General features: G+C 43.8%; 1 protein-coding gene and 2 non-coding genes across 9 annotated transcripts in view; 1 reads left to right on the forward strand and 2 right to left on the reverse strand.

Annotated features, from left to right (window-relative positions):
- The window catches only part of DPP9 (dipeptidyl peptidase 9), a 53539-nt gene extending 43152 nt beyond the window's left edge, over positions 1-10387 (reverse strand). The window contains exons 1-2 of one of the 7 annotated variants that reach the window (XM_070744334.1): positions 10161-10387; positions 3205-3294 (exon numbers count right to left, since the gene is read on the reverse strand). In XM_070744334.1, the coding sequence (XP_070600435.1) occupies positions 3205-3260 (56 nt within the window). In that variant the 5' untranslated portion in view covers positions 3261-3294; positions 10161-10387. Of the gene's footprint in view, positions 1-3204; positions 3295-7165; positions 7270-9729; positions 10059-10160 lie in introns of those variants that run through there. The other 6 variants (XM_070744343.1, XM_070744362.1, XM_070744353.1 and 3 more) reach the window with 6 other exon arrangements.
- Positions 10388-11191: 804 nt separating this feature from the next.
- On the forward strand, positions 11192-11263 carry TRNAG-UCC (transfer RNA glycine (anticodon UCC)). The gene has a single exon. It is a non-coding gene; the product is annotated as a tRNA-Gly (tRNA).
- Positions 11264-11844: 581 nt separating this feature from the next.
- TRNAV-CAC (transfer RNA valine (anticodon CAC)) lies at positions 11845-11917 on the reverse strand. The gene has a single exon. It is a non-coding gene; the product is annotated as a tRNA-Val (tRNA).
- Positions 11918-21216: the final 9299 nt, after the last annotated feature.

The raw sequence follows: 21216 nt of genomic DNA on the forward strand, positions 1-21216 counted from the left end.
ACTCTAACCACTGCACTGCCGAGGCTCAAAGGCCACAAAGTCTTGGTAAGGCCACACCTGGAATAAATGCATCCAGGTGTGGACACCACATTACAAAAAGAAGGATGTCCAGGGGGGAAGCATTTTGAAATTCCCTGATATTTCCCTGACATTCCCCTGTAACTTGTGATCTAGTTAATGTGCGGCCATAGATGACGTCATACCAAGCGGCTAAGCCGTGGAGAAATATCCGTAGCGGCGGAAGCAAGTTATAGTCATTTTTGCTTGACTCTGCCAGGCAGCGCAATCCATTGCTTTTTTTAATATGATTTTCCCCTGACTTTTAAACATTTTAATAGTTTGTTTCCCCCCCCCCCCCCGATTTATTCCGTTTTTTCATGAATTCCCTGATAATTCCCTGATATTTCCCGAGCCGCTGATCTCTCCAGTTTGCTGGACACCCTGACAAACGGACCTGTGCGGGAGCTAGCTCCTCACACACACACACACACACTCACACTCACACACCCCAAGCTGGGCAGCTGGAAAGATTGGGGACTGCTGGCATAAGGGGTTGGACTAGAAGACCTCTTTAGGTCCCTTTTTAGCAGACTGGTTCTATGTTCTGAAAAAGGAACGTCCAACTCACAGGGAAGCAAAATCAATACCGAAGGAGGGAAGGTGTATTCAAACTGCCCCCCAGAGGTTGACTCGGGGGGGGGGGAAGAAACTCAAATCTTCAACTCAAAATAATCTTCAGGGACAGCTATAAAATCCTGCTTGAAAATTCCCCTCCAAGATTCCAGGGAATGCCAGCTTGATTTCAACATCTCCAAGAAAAGTAGCCTTTTCAAAATGCCTCAAAAGCTGTGTAAGAAATTTTGGGAGAGGTTTTTATTAAAGCCCTACTTGGCAATGGACCAGATAACCTCCGGAACCGCCTGCTACCGCACGAATCCCAGCGACCGATAAGGTCCCACAGAGTTGGCCTTCTCCGGGTCCCGTCGACTAAACAATGTCGTTTGGCGGGCCCCAGGGGAAGAGCCTTCTCTGTGGCGGCCCCGGCCCTCTGGAACCAACTCCCCCCGGAGATTAGAATTGCCCCCATCCTCCCTGTCTTTCATAAACTACTCAAGACTCATTTATACCACCAGGCATGGGGGAGTTGAGATAGCTCTTCCTCCTAGGCCATTACAAGTTATGCATGGTATGTTTGTGTGTATGTTTGGTTTTATAATAGGGGTTTTTAGTTGTTTTTTATTATTGGATTGTACATGTTGTGTTTATTATTGTTGTTAGCCGCCCCGAGTCTGCGGAGAGGGGCGGCATACAAATCCAATAAATTTTTATTATTATTATTATTATTATTATTATTATTATTATTATTATTTCTCAGGGGGTTTTAAAAACAAAACAAAACAAAACGTCCACGTTGAAAAAACCGGGCCCAAACTACACAACCTATGATGACGAGGAACTATACAACTAAAGGAACCCAAATCAAAAAAAGGAAAGGAAAAGAGCTCCTGTGGCTGAAACCCTCTCTTTATTTTAAGGCCGAGTTGTATTTTGAAGGTCAGTGGAAGAGAAAGAGAGTCATAAATGATCTAACCCCCTGCTGATTAAATATGGCAAACATTTTCACAGCCAAACCTCACCACGCGTAACACAAACTGAATCACCTCGCCCCTTGCCTAGGGGATTACGGTGGACAAAACAGCAAACATTTTCTGAAGGACGGAGAGATTTAGAGATAGTCTAAGCAGCTACATGATTTTGCCTTGGGTTGAGATGCACATAAACCAAGGACTAGATTTTTAAAAAGCAACCAAGCTCCGAGAGCATCAAGGACCCCGCAGCCGGCCTCCAACTCCGCTCTCTCTTCCAGCACTGTTGACGCTACCTAGTAGGGTAATGAGAAGTTTGCAAGAAAACAACCAAGCTCAGTGAGTACCAAAGACCCCCATAGGGAGAAATATTAAAGTTGGTAATGACCTATAAAGCCCTACATGGCATCGGACCAGAATACCTTCGGAACCACCTTCTGCTGCACGAATCCCAGCGAACGATAAGGTCCCACAGAGTTGGCCTTTTCTGGGTCCTGTCAACCAAGCAATGCCGTCTGGCGGGCCCCAGGGGAAGAGCCTTCTCTGGGATGGCCCCAACCCTCTGGAATCAACCCCCCCTCGGAGATTAGAACGGCCCCCAATTACTTAAGACCCACCTTTGTTGCCAGGCATGGGGTAACTGAGATATCCCTGAGCACATAGTAGTTTTATGAATCGTATGATTGTATTGAATGGTTCTTAATGATGGGTTTTTTAAATGTTTTGTTTCTTTTAAATATTGGATTTTAATATTATTTATTTATTTATTTTTTAAATTTGATTTGTATGCCGCCCCTCTCCGTAGACTCGGGGCGGCTAACAACAGTAATAAAAACAGCATAAACAATCCAATATTAAAACAGTTAAAAACCCTTATTATAAAACCAAACATACATACAGACATACCATGCATAAAATTGTAACGGCCTAGGGGGAAAGAGTATCTCAGTTCCCCCATGCCTGGCGGCAGAGGTGGGTTTTAAGAAGCTTACGAAAGACAAGGAGGGTGGGGACAATTCTAATCTCTGGGAGGAGTTGGTTCCAGAGGGCCGGGGCCGCCACAGAGAAGGCTCTCCCCCTGGGTCCCGCCAAGCGACATTGTTTAGTTGACGGGACCCGGAGAAGACCCACTCTGTGGGACCTAACTGGTCGCTGGGATTGTTATGATGCTGAGTCTCCGGAGAGGGGCGGCATACAAATCTAATAAATTTAAAAAAATAAATTAAATTTTAAAAAATTAAACAGTATGGAGTTGTGGGTACTTTATTGCTGGAAGTTTTGCAAAAAAATATTGAAATGGTTGTCTCAGGTGGTATACGTTGCCTTTGGCAACGGGGTTGGACTAGAAGACCTCCAAGACCCCTTCTAACTCTATGGTTCTACGAAAGCACCAGCTTTCAAATTCAAAGCGCCACGGCTGCAAAACTACCTGCCCAAATGGTCTAGCGAGCTTCCTAATTTGAGAGCAAAACACCACCTTCCCCCATCCAAAAGTAAATATTATGACAAGCAACATGGAGCAACCTGCTATGAACTGTCGCTGCCCGTTCTTACGTTGCACAAAACGGACAATTCCTGCTTCCTTCATTGAGAAAAGAGGCCTGGGAAGGAAAGTTACCTCCTCCAACTCCCTGTGCTTTCGTTTTCCAGCCGAGCCCTCTTTATTTTCTGCATCAAATGCTAAGCGAGCCTCAGACGGGATAAGAAACTGCGTGGAGGGGGGAAAGAAGGAAAACAGAACGTAAGAGAGGAGGCCACTGACGAAACAGCTTAGCGAAAAGGCATTCTGCTTCACCCACAGAACCCGAATCAAAATAATTCCCTTGCGTTAGGAGTGCCCAACTCATCCCTCCCACCGCCAGCCACAGGCAAGATCCAACCACCCATTATTGCAATTTTAAAGGCCACATCGAAGGGAAAAATACTAAACAATGGCAAGTAATTCCAGAAACTGTGTGCAATTAATTTAAGCCAATTGTAGGTTTAGGTCCTGGTCCATCCCAGCATATTGATATAGGACAACCTTTGGCCCATAAAGGATTGTGTGTTGCAGAATAGTATACAACAGCTTTTAAACACTCAGCAACCCAGAACTAAAGAAAAATTTTGACGGTAAGGGGCGAGTACAAGTGCACTAGAGTGCCTTCCGTCCCCTGTCCTATTGCTCTCCTATACCTTTCTTCTATTCCTATATCTCTTCTTTTATTCTTTCATTGATATGTTCTATTACTATACCAATGCAGTCTGCATTGGTTCCCTATTTGGACCGGGAGTCACTGCTCACAGTCACTCATGCCCTCATCACCTCGAGGCTCGACTACTGTAACGCTCTCTACATGGGGCTACCTTTGAAAAGTGTTCGGAAACTTCAGATCGTGCAGAATGCAGCTGCGAGAGCAATCATGGGCTTTCCCAAATATGCCCATGTCACACCAACACTCCGCAGTCTGCATTGGTTGCCAATCAGTTTCCGGTCACAATTCAAAGTGTTGGTTATGACCTATAAAGCCCTTCATGGCACCGGACCAAAATATCTCCGGGACCGCCTTCTGTCGCACAAATCCCAGCGGCCAGTTAGGTCCCACAGAGTTGGCCTTCTCCGGGTCCCGTCAACTAAACAATGTCGTTTGGCGGGACCCAGGGGAAGAGCCTTCTCTGTGGCGGCCCCGACCCTTTGGAACCAACTCCCCCCAGATATCAGAGTTGCCCCCACCCTCCTAGCCTTTCGTAAGCCCCTTAAAACCCACCTCTGTCGTCAGGCATGGGGGAACTGAGATACTCTTTCCCCCTAGGCCGTTACAATTTTATGCATGGTATGTCTGTATGCTAGTATATATGATTGGTTTCTAAATTGGGGTTTTATAAATTAATTAAATATTAGATTTGTTACATCGTATCATTATTGCTGTGAGCCGCCCCGAGTCTGCGGAGAGGGGCGGCATACAAGTCTGATAAATAAATAAATAAATACCTTCTTTTCTATTATTTCTTAGATATATTTTACTATGAGTATCTCCTCTATAACCTTCATCATGTATTTTACTATGACTACAGTGATCCCTCGGTTAGCGCGGGGGTTACGTTCCAAGACCTCCCGCGCTAACCGATTTCCGCGTTATACTGGATGCGGAAGTAAAAACACCATCTGCGCATGCGCGCCCTTTGTTCCATGGCCGCACATGCGCAGAAGGTGGAGCGACGCAAGTTCGGAGGCTGGCAATGCAATGGTGATTTTTCCGGGCTCCTCGCCGCTACCCACAGGGCAGCGCTGGCGGCAATGGCAATGGCAACCCTCCCTCCTTCCCTTCTCTCCCTCCCTCCTTCCTTCCTGATTTTGGCCAATCAGCAATCAGTATGACGTCATCGGGCGGGAAAAACCGTGGTGTAGGGAAAAAACCGCGGACTTATTTTTTAATTAATATTTTTTGAAAAACCGCGTTGCAGCGTTTCGCGCTAATCGAGAACGCGCAAATCGAGGGATCACTGTATATAGATATACTGTATACCCACTAAAACCCTCATTGTGTATTGGACTAACTAACTAAATAACTAACTAAATAACTAACTAAATAACTAAATAAATAAGCAGAACAATGAATTGCCTTTGGAGGTTATGGGTGGTCCAATACTGGAAGTTTTTAAGAAGAGATGGGACAATCACTTGTCTGGAATGATATACGACAGCGATGGCACGCGTGCCACAACTGACATGTGGAGCCATATCTGAAGGCATGCAAAGCGTTGCTCTGTGTCAGCTCAAGCACACGTGTGTGTACTGGCCAGCTGAGTTTTGGCCTTCTTTTAGGCCCAGCGTTCAGGAAAGTCTCTTGGAGTCTGGGGACAGTGAAAAACCGAAATTTGTTTCCAAACTTCCAATTCACCCATTTGGCCATTTTTCGCTCTCTCTAGGCTTCAGGAGGCTTTCTTCAACCCTGGGGAGTGCGAAAAATAGCCCAACCGGCCTGCTGTGAAGCCTGGAGGCTTCAGTGCACACCCTTTTGGCAAAAAAAAAGGTTTTCCACCACTAGTGATGATAGAAACATAGAAGACTGACGGCAGAAAAAGACCTCATGATCCATCTAGTCGGCCCTTATACTACTTTCTGTATTTTATCTTAGGATTGATATATGTTTATCCCAGGCATGTTGAAATTCAGTTCCTGTGGATTTACCAACCATGTCTGCTGGGAGTTTGTTCCAAGCATCTACTACTCTTTCAGTAAAATAATATTTTCTAAGGCTGCTTTTGATCTTTCCCCCAACTAACCTCAGATTGTGCCCCGTTGTTCCTGTGTTCACTTTCCTATTAAAAACACTTCCCTCCTGGACATTATTTAACCCTTTGACATATTTAAATGTTTCGATCATGTCCCCCCCTTTTCCTTCTGTCCTCCAGACTATACAGATTGAGTTCATTAAGTTCATTGAGTTCATGATCAGAAGCAACATGAGAAAATATTATTTTACAGAAAGAGTAGTAGATGCTTAGAACAATATATATCCATCCTAAGATAAAATACAGGAAATAGTACAAGGGCAGACTAGATGGACCACGAGGTATTTTTCTGCAGTCAATCTTCTGGAGACCTCACCTACAAAAAGATATTGACAAAATTGAACGGGTCCAAAGACGGGCTATAAGAATGGTGGAAAGTTTTAAGCACAAAACGTATCAGGAAAGACTTAATGAACTCAATCTGTATAGTCTGGAGGACAGAAGGAAAAGGGGGGACATGATCGAAACATTTAAATATGTTAAAGGGTTAAATAAGGTTCAGGAGGGAAGTGTTTTTAATAGGAAAGTGAACACAAGAACAAGGGGACACAATCTGAAGTTAGTTGGGGGAAAGATCAAAGGCAGTATGAGAAAATATTATTTGACTGAAAGAGTAGTAGATGCTTGGAACAAACTTCCAGCAGACGTGGTTGGTAAATCCACAGTAACTGAATTTAAACATGCCTGGGATAAACATATATCCATTGTAAGATAAAATACAGGAAATAGTATAAGGGCAGACTAGATGGACCATGAGGTTTTTTTCTGCCGTCAGACTTCTATGTTTCTAGTGCTTCCTGTCTGAGCCGGTGGGTGGACTAAGAACAGTGTTTCCCAACCTTGGCCATTTGAAGATATCTGGACTTCAACTCCCAGAATTTCCCAGCCAGCAAGGTTGGGAAACACTGGACTAGAAGATCTCCAAGGCCCCATCTGACTCTGTAATTCTGTTGTCTTCCTCAAATGTTACAGGGCAGCACCAAGGATTGAATTGCAGAGCTTCCGCCTGTTAATTCTGGAATCTGCCAGCAATCACAAGAATGAAAGGCAATGTGGCCCGAGGTTCTTTTTTAAGGGGGGTTAGGGGAAGGAAAAACCCTCCATTCTGAAAAAATGCCTATCAGAAGATCAAGCGTTTTCTCATTTTCATTGAAAGAGTGCAAAAGTGCCTATATCCGTGTATCATTATCCAGCTCTTAAATAAAAACCCGCACACAAGCGGATCGCCTGCCAAATTGTACGTTGAGGCTGCAATGAGAAGGTTTGTAACTTTTATAACTGACATGAACTCGTTAATCCCAGACCTTTTACGTTAACGTTCACCTGTCAAAATCAAGGTTGACCTGAGCTTTTCTATCTGCCAGACAAAAACAGAGAAGGCATCAACGACCCCACAGATCCGGCAATCTTTAGATTTCTTTATGAATTTCAAAATAAATGTCAATGTAATAGGCCTGGAGTTTTGGGTTGAAACATCTGTAAAAAAAAAAGCCAACAACAAAGCTCAGAGAACATCCAGGGCCCCACAGTTTAACCCTGACTATATTGGCCTGACCATTGCCATCACTGGCCTGATGACATGTTTTGATTCAAATTTAGCCAGAATCAAGGACCTTGCAATGCTGCAGACCAGACTCCTGTCCCAATTTCCTGTCCCAGTCGCTCTCTGGCTTGGATTCACACAGCATGTCCAACCCAGTTTAATCCAATCCAATTGCGGGACGCACCCAACAAGCTTTAAAACTTGCAAATAAATTATTATGTTTTGTTATTGCTTCACGTGACAAAAGCCCGGTGCATACAACTGCGACCTTATTGGTAAGGTTACTACTTGGATGGGCTGTCAAACATCTGCAAGAAAATCACCCACATCAGGGAGCATTATAATAATCCTCCTCTTCCTTCCCACATTCCCTGCAAACACTGATGACATTACCTATTCAGGTCATGAAACGTCTGCAAGAAAACCACCAAGCTCAGAAAACACCCAGGACCCCACAGTCCTTCTCTCTGCAAACACCACTCCTCCCTTCCAGCACTGATGTTGTTTATTATTTATTTATTAGATTTGTATGCCACCCCTGTCCGTAGACTCGGGGCGGCATACAAATGTTACCTAGCTTGGACATAAAACATCTGCAATAAAACTATAAAGCTCAGAAAGCACCATCTGAGGTTAGTTGGGGGATCAGAAGCAACTGGAGAAAATATTACATGACTGAAAGAGTAGTAAATGCTTGGAACAAACTCCCAACAGACATGGTTGATAAATTTATGTATTTATTTATTTATATATTGGATTTGTATGCTGCCCCTCTCCGTATACTCGGGGCGGCTAACAACAGTGGTAAAAACAACATGCGACAATCTAATACTAAAACAACTAAAACCCTTATTTTAAAACCAATTGTACATACAAACATACCATACATAAATTGTAGAAGCCTAGGGGGAAAGAATATCTCAATTCCCCCATGCCTGACGACAGAGGTGGGTTTTAAGAAGCTTACGAAAGGCAAGAAGGGTGGGGGGCTATTCTAAACTCTGGGGGGAGTTGATTCCAGAGGGCCGGGGCCGCCACAGAGAAGGCTCTTCCCCTGGGTCCCGCCAAACGACATTGTTTAGTCGGCGGGACCCGGAGAAGGCCCACTCTGTGGGACCTAACCGGTCGCTGGGATTTGTGCGGCAGAAGGCGGTCCCGGAGATAATAATTCACAGGAACTGAATTGAAACATGCCTGGGATAAACGTAGATCGATCCTAAGATAAAATACAGGAAATATAGCATAAGGGCAGACTAGTTGGACCACAAGGTCTTTTTCTCCCGTCAATCTTCTATGTTTCTAACAAACAAGAACCCCACAGTCCTTCTTATCTTCCTTTCTGCAAACGCTCACCCACCCTTCCAGCCCTGATAATGTTCCCTAGCTGGGTCTCGAGACGCTTGCAAGAAAACTTCCGAGAGCAGCCCAAGACCCAACAATTTAACCCAAGCGCTACAAAGGTTCTCTTTTACCAACAGGCTCATGGAAACATAGAAGATTGATGGCAGAAAAAGACCTCATGGTCCATCTAGTCTGCCCTGATCCTATTTCCTGTATTTTATCTTACAATGGATATATGTTTATCCCAGGCATGTTTAAATCCAGTTACTGTGGATTTACCAACCACGTCTGCTGGAAATTTGTTCCAAGCATCTACTACTCTTTCAGTCAAATAATATTTTCTCACGTTGCTTCTCATCTTTCCCCCAACTAGCTTCAAATTGTGACCACTTGTTCTTGTGTTCACTTTCCTATTAAAAACACTTCCCTCCTGAACCTTATTTAACCCTTTGACATATTTAAATGTTTTATCATGCACCCCCGTTCCCTTATGTCCTCCAGCCCATACAGATTGAGTTCTCTAAGGCTCGCCTGCAATAAAAGAAATAAATCACAGACAACACCCTGCCCCTGCGACCACAGCCACCCACACACAGAAAAAAAACAATCCCCCCCTCCACCCCTTTTATGTGCATCTCGTGCAACTCCAGCCGATCAAACAGGAGGGCAAGCAAGCCTTCAAGAAAGCAAACGGTTCCAGGGGAAATCCCGAGGAAAAAGGCATCCCAGGAGGAATTATCCCATCCTAGGGTGCGTTATCTCCCCCTCCCTCCAAAGGTCACCTCCCTGAAGCATCCATGTTCCAACAAAGCTGTGTTTTTCTATCCTGGCAGCTTTTATATGGGGGAGACTACAACTCCCAGAATTCCCCAGGCAGCAAAGCTGCCTGGGGAATTCTGGGAGTTGCAGTCCCCCCCCCCCCTTCTAGGTGGAGAAAACCCGCAACCGAGCCAAAGGAGAAGCCATGAATGAATCCCTCGCTACCCTGATTCTCACGCCGCAGCTCCGGCCCAGGGCAGGTGAGGGCGATCCCAGGCCTGGCCGGCTCCGCAGCTCCCCATCACCCCTCGGACGACCCCACCGAAGCCTCCAGGCGCCACAGCCCGGGCTCGCCTCCTCTCCGGCCCCGGCGCGCGCATCACGTGAGTCCAGGGTCCGAGGGGCGTGGCCATACTCCCTGGAGGGGGCGGCCGCAAGATGGCGTGGCCTCTCACTCACTCCCTCCCTGCGAAGGGCGTGGCCGCAAACCTCGCCCACCCGGCGCACGCGAGCTGCGGCCGTTGGGAAAGAGAAGCGCCTCCTCCTCCCCCCCCGTCCTCCGAAACGGGGCGTGGCCAGGCCGCGCTCTCCCTCAGGGCGTGGCCAGCGCTCCTCCAGGGAGGGCGGGGCTTCCTCCCTACCCACCCTCTTTTTACCCGCTTAGTCCGGCACTCGCGACGTGGCTCGCCGGCCTCTCTCCAAGCCGCGGCTTGTCCGCTGTTGGGAAAAAGGGGGGGAGGGAGGGGTCGGGAGGTCCCGCGGCGGCGTCACTCCCGCTCCATTTCCTTTCCTGCAGACTCAGGAGGTCCCGGAAACGGGGGAGGAGGAGGGGGGGAGGGAAACCGCTGGCTTCTTCGAGCCTCCCACCGCGACCTTTCGCCCGGAAACGGAAGTCCTTCGGGATGCTGCGTCATCACGCGAGAAGGACGGGAAAGTGGGGGGGAGAAATTCTCGGGTATGTGGCAAGATCTCGCGAGACCTGGAGGGGGGAAAGGCGCGGAATCTCAGTTCGGAGATGGATGGGCGGGACCGTTTCATTGAAAATATCAAACCAGGGGTGGGGGAACCTTGGAAGGTACCATTCGTTAAAATCGGGGAGGGGAATAGCGCGGCTGAGAGAAAAGGGTTGGAGGTGCGAGGAAATAAAAACGAAAATTACAGAATTGTGTCGCTTTTTGACTTTTCGCGCTCCGTAATCCGCCGTGCCGTAACTAACTTCTGAGGATTGCAAACGGAAAACCTATAAACGATAATAATACAGTTTTGTGTAAAAAAAGGAACATAAAATAAACGGAGTCAGTCTGGTTTGGACGGAACGATTTCCCCACAGAAGGGAATGGCGGCGTTGGGCTGCGTTGGCATGGCAGCGGCCGGCGTTGCCAAGGTAACCAGAGCGGGTGGAGCCCGGTACCTGAGGCAGAAGAAACCATTTCCTTTACAAAAGGGGGGGGGCGGAGATTGTTCTTCCCAGGAAAGGACGAATAAAGAACGACCCAACCAAAGGGCCGTTTCTCTTTACGACCCAACCAAAGGGTCGTTTCTCTTTTTATTCCCTGCAGAGCATTTATTTAAAAAATTCCGATAAACGATGTTTAATGTGGAGAAATAACATTCATGTTCGCAAATGGTATCGCCCGTACTTAATGAAGGTTTAGAATGGGATTAAAACGAAAGTAGATTCCAACAAGCGTTGGTGGTATAGTGGTTAGCATAGCTGCCTTCCAAGCAGTTGACCCGGGTTCGATTCCCGGCCAACGCAAATTCTTTTTATTTATTTACTTACCTATAAACCAACTTTGTTTATTCATTTACTGGAAACGATCGCCTCAGATCATCATCAAGCAGCAGATCGAAAATCCTCCTTTCCCCACTGTGTGCAGGCCCTGGATCTCCTTGCATGCCTTTTTCCATCCCTTTTCCCATTCTATTCCTCCCAATTCCTGCAAAGGTCTTCAAACTTGGCAACATTAAGACTTGTGGACTTCAATTCCCAGAATTCTCCAGCAAGCTAAGCTGGCTGGAGAATTCTGGGAATTGAAGTCCACTAGGCTTAAAGTTGCCCAGTTTGGGGGATTCCTGCTGCAAACCCACAAATTGCATCGTTCTTTGGCAAGAAATCCATCTTTATTTGGGGGGCAACTGCTGTAATTTTAATTTTTTCTTTCTCTGATGGCTTTTGCAACCGTGCAAAAACCGAGGCTGACTCGATTAAAGTGCCCCCACTCCTTGAAAAAGGAAGAAAAAGAAACTTGGAAGCTCTTTTAAACCAAGGGCAATTCTGAATTGCAGCTCGATTGCAAAAATAAATAAAAAATTTAAAATTTAGAAAAATAAATAAAATGTTCCCGCCCGGGATTGAACCGGGGACCTTTCGCGTGTGAGGCGAACGTGATAACCGCTACACTACGGAAACCCTCCTATGAGAAGGCTTTTTATTTTCCCTTCCTATTAAATACACTGCTCAAAAAAAGGGGAACATTTAAATAACACAATATAACTACAAGTAAATCAAACTTCTGTAAAATCAAACTGTCCACTTAGGAAGCAACACTGATTGACCATCAATTTCACCGGCTGTCGTGCACCTTCAACTTTGTACAGAACAAAGTATTCAATGAGAATATTTCATTCATTCAGATCTAGGATGGGTTCTTTGAGTGTTCCTTTATTTTTATTTTTTGAGCAGTATAGTTTGGATATTCCCGCTAAAAAAATGAAAAGGTTCTTATTCTATTTCTGAAATATTCCTGAAATATTCTTCTTCCTTTTATCATTGTGCATCCTTTCATGCAAAAGTCCTGCTTGTGAACTCTTGAGTTTAGGTTGCTGTTTAACCCTCCCCTCAATCAGATTCCTGCAGAAATATTTCCCAGAATTGTTTTTCCTGGGCTGTGGAGTCCAGTGATTGAAATAAAATGAGGGGCTGCCTCAATGTGGAGCTCTTTTTGAGGTACCACAGGATTCTACAGTCAGAGTGGACTTCAACTCCCAGAATTCCCCAGCCAGGGTTGAGTTCGACACCCAGAATTCTCCAGCCAGGGTGAACTTCATTTCCCAGAATTCCCCAGCCAGGGTGAACATTGACTCCCAGAATTCTCCAGCCAGGGTGAATTTCATTTCCCAGAATTCCCCAGCCAGGGTTGAGTTCGACACCCAGAATTCCTCAGCCAGGGTGAACTTCATTTCCCAGAATTCCCCAGCCAGGGTGAACTCCATTTCCCAGAATTCCCCAGCCAGGGTGAACTCCATTTCCCAGAATTCCTCAGCCAGGGTGGACTCCATTTCCCAGAATTCCCCAGCCAGGGTGAACTCCATTTCCCAGAATTCCCCAGCCAGGGTGAATTCCATTTCCTAGAATTCCTCAGCCAGGGTGAACTCCATTTCCCAGAATTCCCCAGCCAGGGTGAACTTCATTTCCCAGAATTCCCCAGCCAGGATTGAATTTGACTCCCAGAATTCCCCAGGCTATGAAATGCAACGAACTCTGAAATTCACTGCAACCAGTTGATCATACTTCCATCCTTTGGGTCTTCCCTGCTGGCATCTTCATACAATAGTATTTTTTAGAGTTTGCTTGTTAAGATGATCCTCAATTCGTTTGGCGGGACCCAGGGGAAGAGCCTTCTCTGTGGCGGCCCCGGCCCTTTGGAACCAACTCCCCCCAGAGATTAGAATTGCCCCCACCCTCCTTGCTTTTCGTAAGCTTCTTAAAACCCACCTCTGCCGCCAGGCATGGGGGAACTGAGATATTCTTTCCCCCTAGGCCTTACAATTTATGCATGGTATGTCTGTATGTATGTCTGGTTTTATAATAAGGGTTTTTTTAGTTGTTTAGTATTGGATTGTTACATACAGTTTTTTATCACTATTGTTAGCCGCCCCGAGTCTACGGAGAGGGGCGGCATACAAATCCAATCAATCAATCAATCAATAAATAAATAAATAAGCTAACTAACTAACTCACAAAATAGTTGTTTAGCAACTGTTCAAAGTTACTGCGGCACAGAAAAAAAAGTGACTCACGAATGGTCCTCGCACTTACGACCGTTCCAGCATTCCCACAGTCACGGGATCAAAATTTGGGCATCAGCATGTCTTTTCAATGGAGGAGGCATTACATTTAGAACTTTCCAATCCCGTTTCCAGGAAGCAAAGTCAATAATTTGCTTAGACTGTGTAATTCACTTAACAAATTCAGTGATTCGCTTAACAACCATAACGAAAAAAAGGTTGTGAAATTGGGTGTGTCTTACTTAACAAGAGTTTTTATTATTATTATTGCTGCTGTGGTTCTTTGTTTATTGTTGTTGTTTTGTTATTGTTATTGTTATCGTCATCCTCATTATTATTATTATTATTATTATTATTATTATTATTATTATGTCAGTACAACACAGCAAACGAGATCACTATGCTGGATTTCGTATTTCATCCCCAGTCGGGCGCTTCCCAAGCACCTAGGACTGCGTGATGTAGCTGCAAATTAAATTTGCCGATCCCAGTAAAACGGCCTTTTGCAATTGACAGGTGGAGATTTTGTCAATTCCGATGGTTTTCAAATGACCGCTGAGATCCTTTGCCACTGCGCCCAGCGTGCCTAGTACCACTGGGACCACTTTCACTGGCTTATGCCAAAGTCGTTGCAGCTCGATTTTTAGATCTTCGTATTTCACTAATTTCTGTAGCTGCTTCTCCTCAATTCTGCTGTCTCCTGGGATTGCGATGTCGATGATCCATGCTTTCTTTTTCTCCACAATCAGGATGTCTGGTGTGTTGTGCTTCAGAATTCGGTCAGTCTGAAGTCGGAAGTCCCACAGTAGTTTTGCTTGCTCATTTTCGACCACTTTTTCGGGCTTATGATCCCACCAGTTCTTTGCCACTGGTAGATGGTAGTTCCGGCACAAGTTCCAGTGGATCATCTGTGCCACAGCATCATGTCTATGCTTGTAGTCAGTCTGTGCGATCTTTTTGCAGCAGCTGAGTATGTGATTGATTGTTTCATCTCTTTCTTTACAGAGTCTGCACTTTGGATCGTCTGTTGATTTTTCAATTCTGGCTTTGACAGCATTTGTTCTAATGGCCTGTTCTTGTGCCGCAAGTATTAGTCCTTCTCTCTCCTTTTTGGGTTTTCCACTTGTAAGCCATGACCAGGTCTTTTCTTTATCCACTTTGCCTTCAATCTTCTCCAAGAACTGTCCCTGCAATGCTTTGTTCCGCCAACTGTCCATACGACATTGAGGTACAGATTATTATTATTATTATTATTATTATTATTATTATTATTATTATTATTATTATTATTAATATTTGTATGCTGCCCTTCTCCAAAGACTCGGAGCAATGGGAATTCTGGTCAGAAATGAATGTCTGACTCCACATAATACAGTATTTCGCTTGGAATTTCCCCCTCAAAATAACTCCTCAATTCAATGTTTGCTTCACGTTGGAAAATTTGCCACCAGAGGTCAGTCATAGTGCAGATATCAAAATCCATCGGTCTACGCTCTGGGAAATTAAACTGTGGCTAAAGATAAAACTTCAGAAATACCGTTTATTGACCCATACTTATTTATACGCTTTCTAATCCAGATTTCTCTTTTAGAAAAAAATGAAATCTAAAAGTTTTCAAGGATTGCTTGGAAATCCTGTACCTCATTGATAGGAAGTCATTGAAAAGTAAGAGTAATAATAACACCAATATTGTTACAGCCTTTCTAAAACGATTCACATTAGAAACGATTTTTAAAACTGTATAGCGTTTAAAGTATAGGCAAAGCTTTGACTAACAAACAATTTCTTCAAAATGGTACTTAATCGGAGATATGATTTGCATCAACTGAACTATTTAAAAATGATAATATTAAGGCGGGAAAAAGCAAAACATGTATATTTTCTTTTATGTACACTGAGAGCACATGCACCAAAGACAAATTGCTCGTGTGTCCAATAACACTTGGCCAATAAAGAATTCTCATTGAATACTTTGTTCTGTACAAAGTTGAATGTGCACAACAGCAGGTGAAATTGATGGTCAATCAGTGTTGCTTCCTAAGTGGACAGTTTGATTTCACAGAAGTCTGATTTATTTATTTTTTTGTTTGTTTGTTTATTACATTTGTATGCCGCCCCTCTCCGAAGACTCAGGGCGGCTAACAACAGTATAAAAAGACAATGTAAACAAATCTAATATTAAAAACAATCTTAAAAACCCCAATTTAAAGAACCACTCATACATACAAGCACACCATGTATAAATTCTATAAGCCTGGGGGGAAGGGAAATTTCAATTCCCCCATGCCTGACGACAGAGGTGGGTTTTAAGGAGCTTGCGAAAGGCAAGGATGGTGGGGGAACCTCTGATATCTGGGGGGAGCTGGTTCCAGAGGGTCGGGGCCGCCACAGAGAAGGCTCTTCTCCTGGGTCCCGCCAAACGACATTGCTTAGTCGACGGGACCCGGAGAAGGCCAACTCTGTGGGACCTAACCAGTCGCTGGGATTCGTGCAGCAGAAGGCGGTCCCAGAGATATTCTGGTCCGATGCCATGAAGGGCTTTATAGGTCATAACCAACACTTTGAATTGTGACCAGAAATTAATCGGCAACCAATGCAGACTGCGGAGTGTTGGAGTAACATGGGCATACCTTGGAAAGCCCATGATTGCTCTCGCAGCTGCATTCTGCACGATCTGAAGTTTCCGAACACTCTTCAAAGGTAGCCCCATGTAGAGAGCATTACAGTAGTCGAACCTCGAGGTGATGAGGGCATGAGTGACTGTGAGCAGTGAGTCCCGCTCCAGATAGGGCCGCAACTGGTGCACCAGGCGAACCTGGGCAAACGCCCCCCCTTGCCACAACTGAAAGATGTTTCTCTAATGCGAGCTGTGGATCGAGGAGGACGCCCAAGTTGCGGACCCTCTCTGAGGGGGTCAATAATCCCCCCCAGGGTGATGGACGGACAGATGGAATTATCCTTGGGAGGCAGAACCCACAGCCACTCCGTCTTATTGGGGTTGAGTTTGAGTCTGTTGACACCCATCCAGACCCCAACAGCCTCCAGGCACCGGCACATCACTTCCACTGCTTCGTTGACTTGGAATTATATTGTGTTGTTTAAGTGTTCCCTTTATTTTTTTGAGCAGTGTATATATAAAATATGTGTGTATGTGTGTATATGTGTGTGTATATGTGTGTGTAAGCAGTATATATCATAAAATAAAAGAATGGCAAAAAGCAAACTCTTTTCCTTTATTCCTTTTATGTGGATTATCACAAGAACATCAATCTTGGCATCTAACGAGCCAGTTTTTACACACACACACACACAAACAAACAAAAAAAACCAACCTCAAACCCTTTCAAGCTACACTGGTAGCTTGATGAATCTTTCCAACTCTTGTTTCATGTCCCTGGTTCTCCCTAATGAATCCAGCCAGATTGTGAAAAGTTCCTCGTTTTTTTCCAAACGTCCAGGGTGATTGGCACGAGCTGGGTTGAGGCAGCTTCTGGGGTTCAGCTGATTGTGGACGGCCGTCCCCTGAGACAGAGGCCTCCTGGCCGTCCGTGCCCTCCGCAGACTCCCTCCGATTAGGCACTGAGGTCTCTCGCCTTCTCCGAAGATGCTCAGGGATTGTCGAAAAGCACAAACTGGAGATGCGAAGCCGAGGGAATCAAACCATCCATTTCTGCTGTGGTTCCTTCCACTGACATGGTATCAGTGGCACGGGCATTAATTGGCTTTTATTGGATTGTCAATTGTTTTGCCAAAAAGGATTCTCCGTGCTATATAAGATACCCCGGGAAGGTTTATATGGGGGTGTTCAAACCCAGGTTTCGCATGACTTTCTTCAATAGGCACCCGTGGATCATGAGCATTCGGAACCATGTTGTACTCCATGGTTTTGACAAGTGTATCTTTTATGTACACTGAGAGCATATGCGCCAAAGACAAATTCCTTGTGTGTCCAATCACACTTGGCCAATAAAATATTGTAATTCTATTCTATTCCATTCTTGACAAACGTATCTTTTCTTTTATGTACACTAAGAGCATATGCACCAAAGAAAAATTCCTTGTGTGTCCAATCACACTTGGCCAATAAAGAATTCTATTCAATTCTATATTCTATATTCTATATTCTATATTCTATATTCTATATTCTATATTCTATATTCTATATTCTATATTCTATATTCTATATTCTTTCTATTCTATTCTCTATTCTATTCTCTATTCTATTTATTCTATTCTCTATTCTATTCTCTATTCTATTCTCTATTCTATTCTCTATTCTATTCTCTATTCTATTCTATTCCATTCCATTCCATTCTTGACAAATGTATCTTTTCTTTTATGTACACTGAGAGCATATGCACCAAAGACAAATTCCTTGTGTGTCCAATCACCCTTGGCCAATAAAGTGTTCTATTCTATATTCTATATTCTATATTCTATATTCTATATTCACTCTACTAAACAAATAATTCCCTCAACACTGTCAGACTTTCTACTAAATCTGCATTTCTATTCTACTAGTTTTTCTCATCATTCCTATCACCCATTTCCTCCCATGTTGACTGTATGACTGTAACTTGTTGCTTATATCCTAAGATTTTTATTAATATTGCTTCTTCATTGCTTATTTGACCCCTATGACAATCATTAAGGGTTGTACCACATGATTCTTGACAAATGTATATTTTATTTTATGTACGCTGAGAGCATATGCACCAAGACAAATTCCTTGAGTGTCCAATCACACTTGGCCAATAAATTCTATTCTTTTCTATTCTATTCTATTCTATTCTATTCTATATTCTATATTCTATATTCTATATTCTATATTCTATATTCTATATTCTATATTCTATATTCTATATTCTATATTCTATATTCTATATTCTATATTCTATATTCTATATTCTATATTCTTTTCTATTCTATTCTCTATTCTATTCCATTCCATTTTTGACAAATGTCTCTTTTCTTTTATGTGCACTGAAAGCATCTGCACAAAAGACAAATTCCTTGTGTGTCCAATCACCCTTGGCCAATAAAAATTCTATTCTATTCTAGTCTATTCATATAGTAGATAACGTATATTTTTGTGTGCCTGTGTGTAATATGAATGTACATGTATGGCACATATACATAGAATTAAATAGAACATTTTGGATGTTCATTAATAGTAAATAGAGAGGGAAATTGTATCTCTTTGAGGCGAGGAGAGGCCAGGCACCCTAACTCCTAAGGGGTGTGCCTCCCATCCCCTGCCTATTGTCTCTCATTTATTTATTTATTTATTTATTTGTTTGTTTGTTTGTTTGTTTGTTTATTTATTTATTTATTTATTCATTCATTCATTCATTCATTCATTCATTCATTTATTTATTTATTTATTTATTAGATTTGTATGCCGCCCCTCTCCATAGACTCGGGGTGCCTCACAGCAATAATAAAGGCAATGTAAAACAAATCTAATAATTTAAAAAACACATGTAACTCATCCCAGCAATCAGTTAGGTCCCACAGAGTGGGACTTCTCCAGGTCCCGTTAACTAAACAATGTCGTTTGGTGGGACCCAGGGGAAGAGCCCTCTCTGTGGCGGCCCCGGCCCTCTGGAACCAGCTCCCCCCAGAGATTAAAATAGCCCCCACCCTCCTTGCCTTTCGTAAGCTCCTTAAAACCCACCTCTGTCATCAGGCATGGGGGAACTGAGATATTCTTTCCCCCTAGGCTTCTACAATTTATGCATGGTATGTTTGTATGTATGATTGGTTTTTATAATAAGGGTTTTTACTTGTTTCAGTATTGGATTGTCACATGCTGTTTTTTATCACTGTTGTTAGCCGCCCCGAGTCCACGGAGAGGGGCGGCATACAAATCCAATAAATAAATAAATAAATAAACTCAGGGTGACCGGTGGGCACATCAGAGCAAGATTTAGCTTTTGCGCGTGCACACAAAGGAAATCTTGCGGGAAGATGCACAGGCGTGAGGGATTTCGGCAATTTCTTTTTGCTTCTGCACATGCAAGAGAACTGAAGCCGCGCACGCAGCATACTGTTTGCTACCAGTACACCATCCTCTACCGCAGTGTTTCCCAACCTTGGCAACTTGAAGATATTTGGACTTCAACTCCCAGAATTCCCCAGCCAGCAAATGCTGGCTGGGGAATTCTGGGACTTGAAGTCCAGATATCTCCAAGTTGCCAAGGTTGGGAAACACTGGTCTACTGTACTAGTAGCAACCCACTACTGACTATCGGTAAACTCAACCAGCATTCAAGAGGCCGCGATGGGAAAGCGGAAACACACACACACAAAATATTACTTTGTGTTATGAATTATTTATTTATTTTCTATTTATTTATTTATTTTGTCCAATACACAATGAGGGTTTTAGTGGGTATCTATCTATATACACATAGTAAAATACATGGTGAAGGTTATAGAGGAGATACTCATAGTAAAATATATCTAAGAAAGAATAGAAAAGAAGATATAGTAATAGAACATATCAATGAAAGAATAGAAGAAGAGATATAGGGATAGAAGAAAGGTATAGGAGATATAGGAGAGCAATAGGACAGGGGACAGAAGGCACTCTAGTGCACTTGTACTCGCCCCTTACTGACCTCTTAGGAATCTGGAGAGGTCAACCGTAGATAATCCAAGGGTAAAGTGTTGGGGGTTTGGGGATGACACTATGGAGTCCGGTAATGAGTTCCACGCTTCGACAACTCGGTTACTGAAGTCATATTTTTTTACAGTCAAGTTTGGAGCGGTTAATATTAAGTTTAAATCTGTTGTGTGCTCTTGTGTTGTTGTGGTTGAAGCTGAAGTAGTCGCCGACAGGCAGGACATTGCAGCATATGATCTTGTGGGCGATACTTAGATCTTGTTTAAGGCGTCTTAGTTCTAAGCTTTCTAGGCCCAGGATTGAAAGTCTAGTCTCATAGGGTATTCTATGAGACTAGACTTATGAACAATACATTAATTGTGAATTATTTTTAGGAGTTTTTGCTTTGAACTTCAGGAAAGAGATGGAACCTTTTTTTTTTCTATTCCGCGTTCCCATTTTTATACAAATGCTGCGGTGTTGTTTAGAACGAATGCCGGCTTGAAAGGCGGCCACGATCTCCCAATTTACCTCAGACTTCTGTGTTTTCTCTCAGGGTGCAATTGGGGACTGAGGGTTGATTCCCAGCAAATAGCCCTCGATAAAATGCTGCTCTTAAAAAACAAGGAACCCCATTTCTTCAGAAAATAATGATGGGCCTCAGCGGAGATGACTCAAATCCCATTTATTTCGAAGGTTTCCAGCCGCTTCTGGGAGAACGGCTGTTTGATGCTCTCAGGCACACGCTATCGTGATAAATCCAAAGGGCAAAAATAATAGAAGGCGTCCATTTCAGATGTATCGGCGAAGGGTGAGGGTTTTATCGGAGGCAGGGAAGTGACGGTGTACTTTGACATTTCCATGTTTGGGCATATACCCTTCTTGCTGCCGTAATAATAGGTAATGTTCGATACACAGACTCTTTACTGTCATCTTAACAGATTTCACAGAATAACAGAGTCGGAAGGGGTCTTGGAGGTCATCTAGTCCAACCCCCTGCTCAAGCAGGGGACCCTACACCAATGATGGCGAACCTTTCTGGGTTCTGTTCTGCCGGCGTGCGCCAACCGCCCTTAATTACAGGTTAATTAGTC

Source organism: Erythrolamprus reginae, chromosome 1, assembly GCF_031021105.1.
Source record: "Erythrolamprus reginae isolate rEryReg1 chromosome 1, rEryReg1.hap1, whole genome shotgun sequence".
Classification (NCBI taxonomy): Eukaryota; Metazoa; Chordata; class Lepidosauria; order Squamata; family Dipsadidae; genus Erythrolamprus; species Erythrolamprus reginae.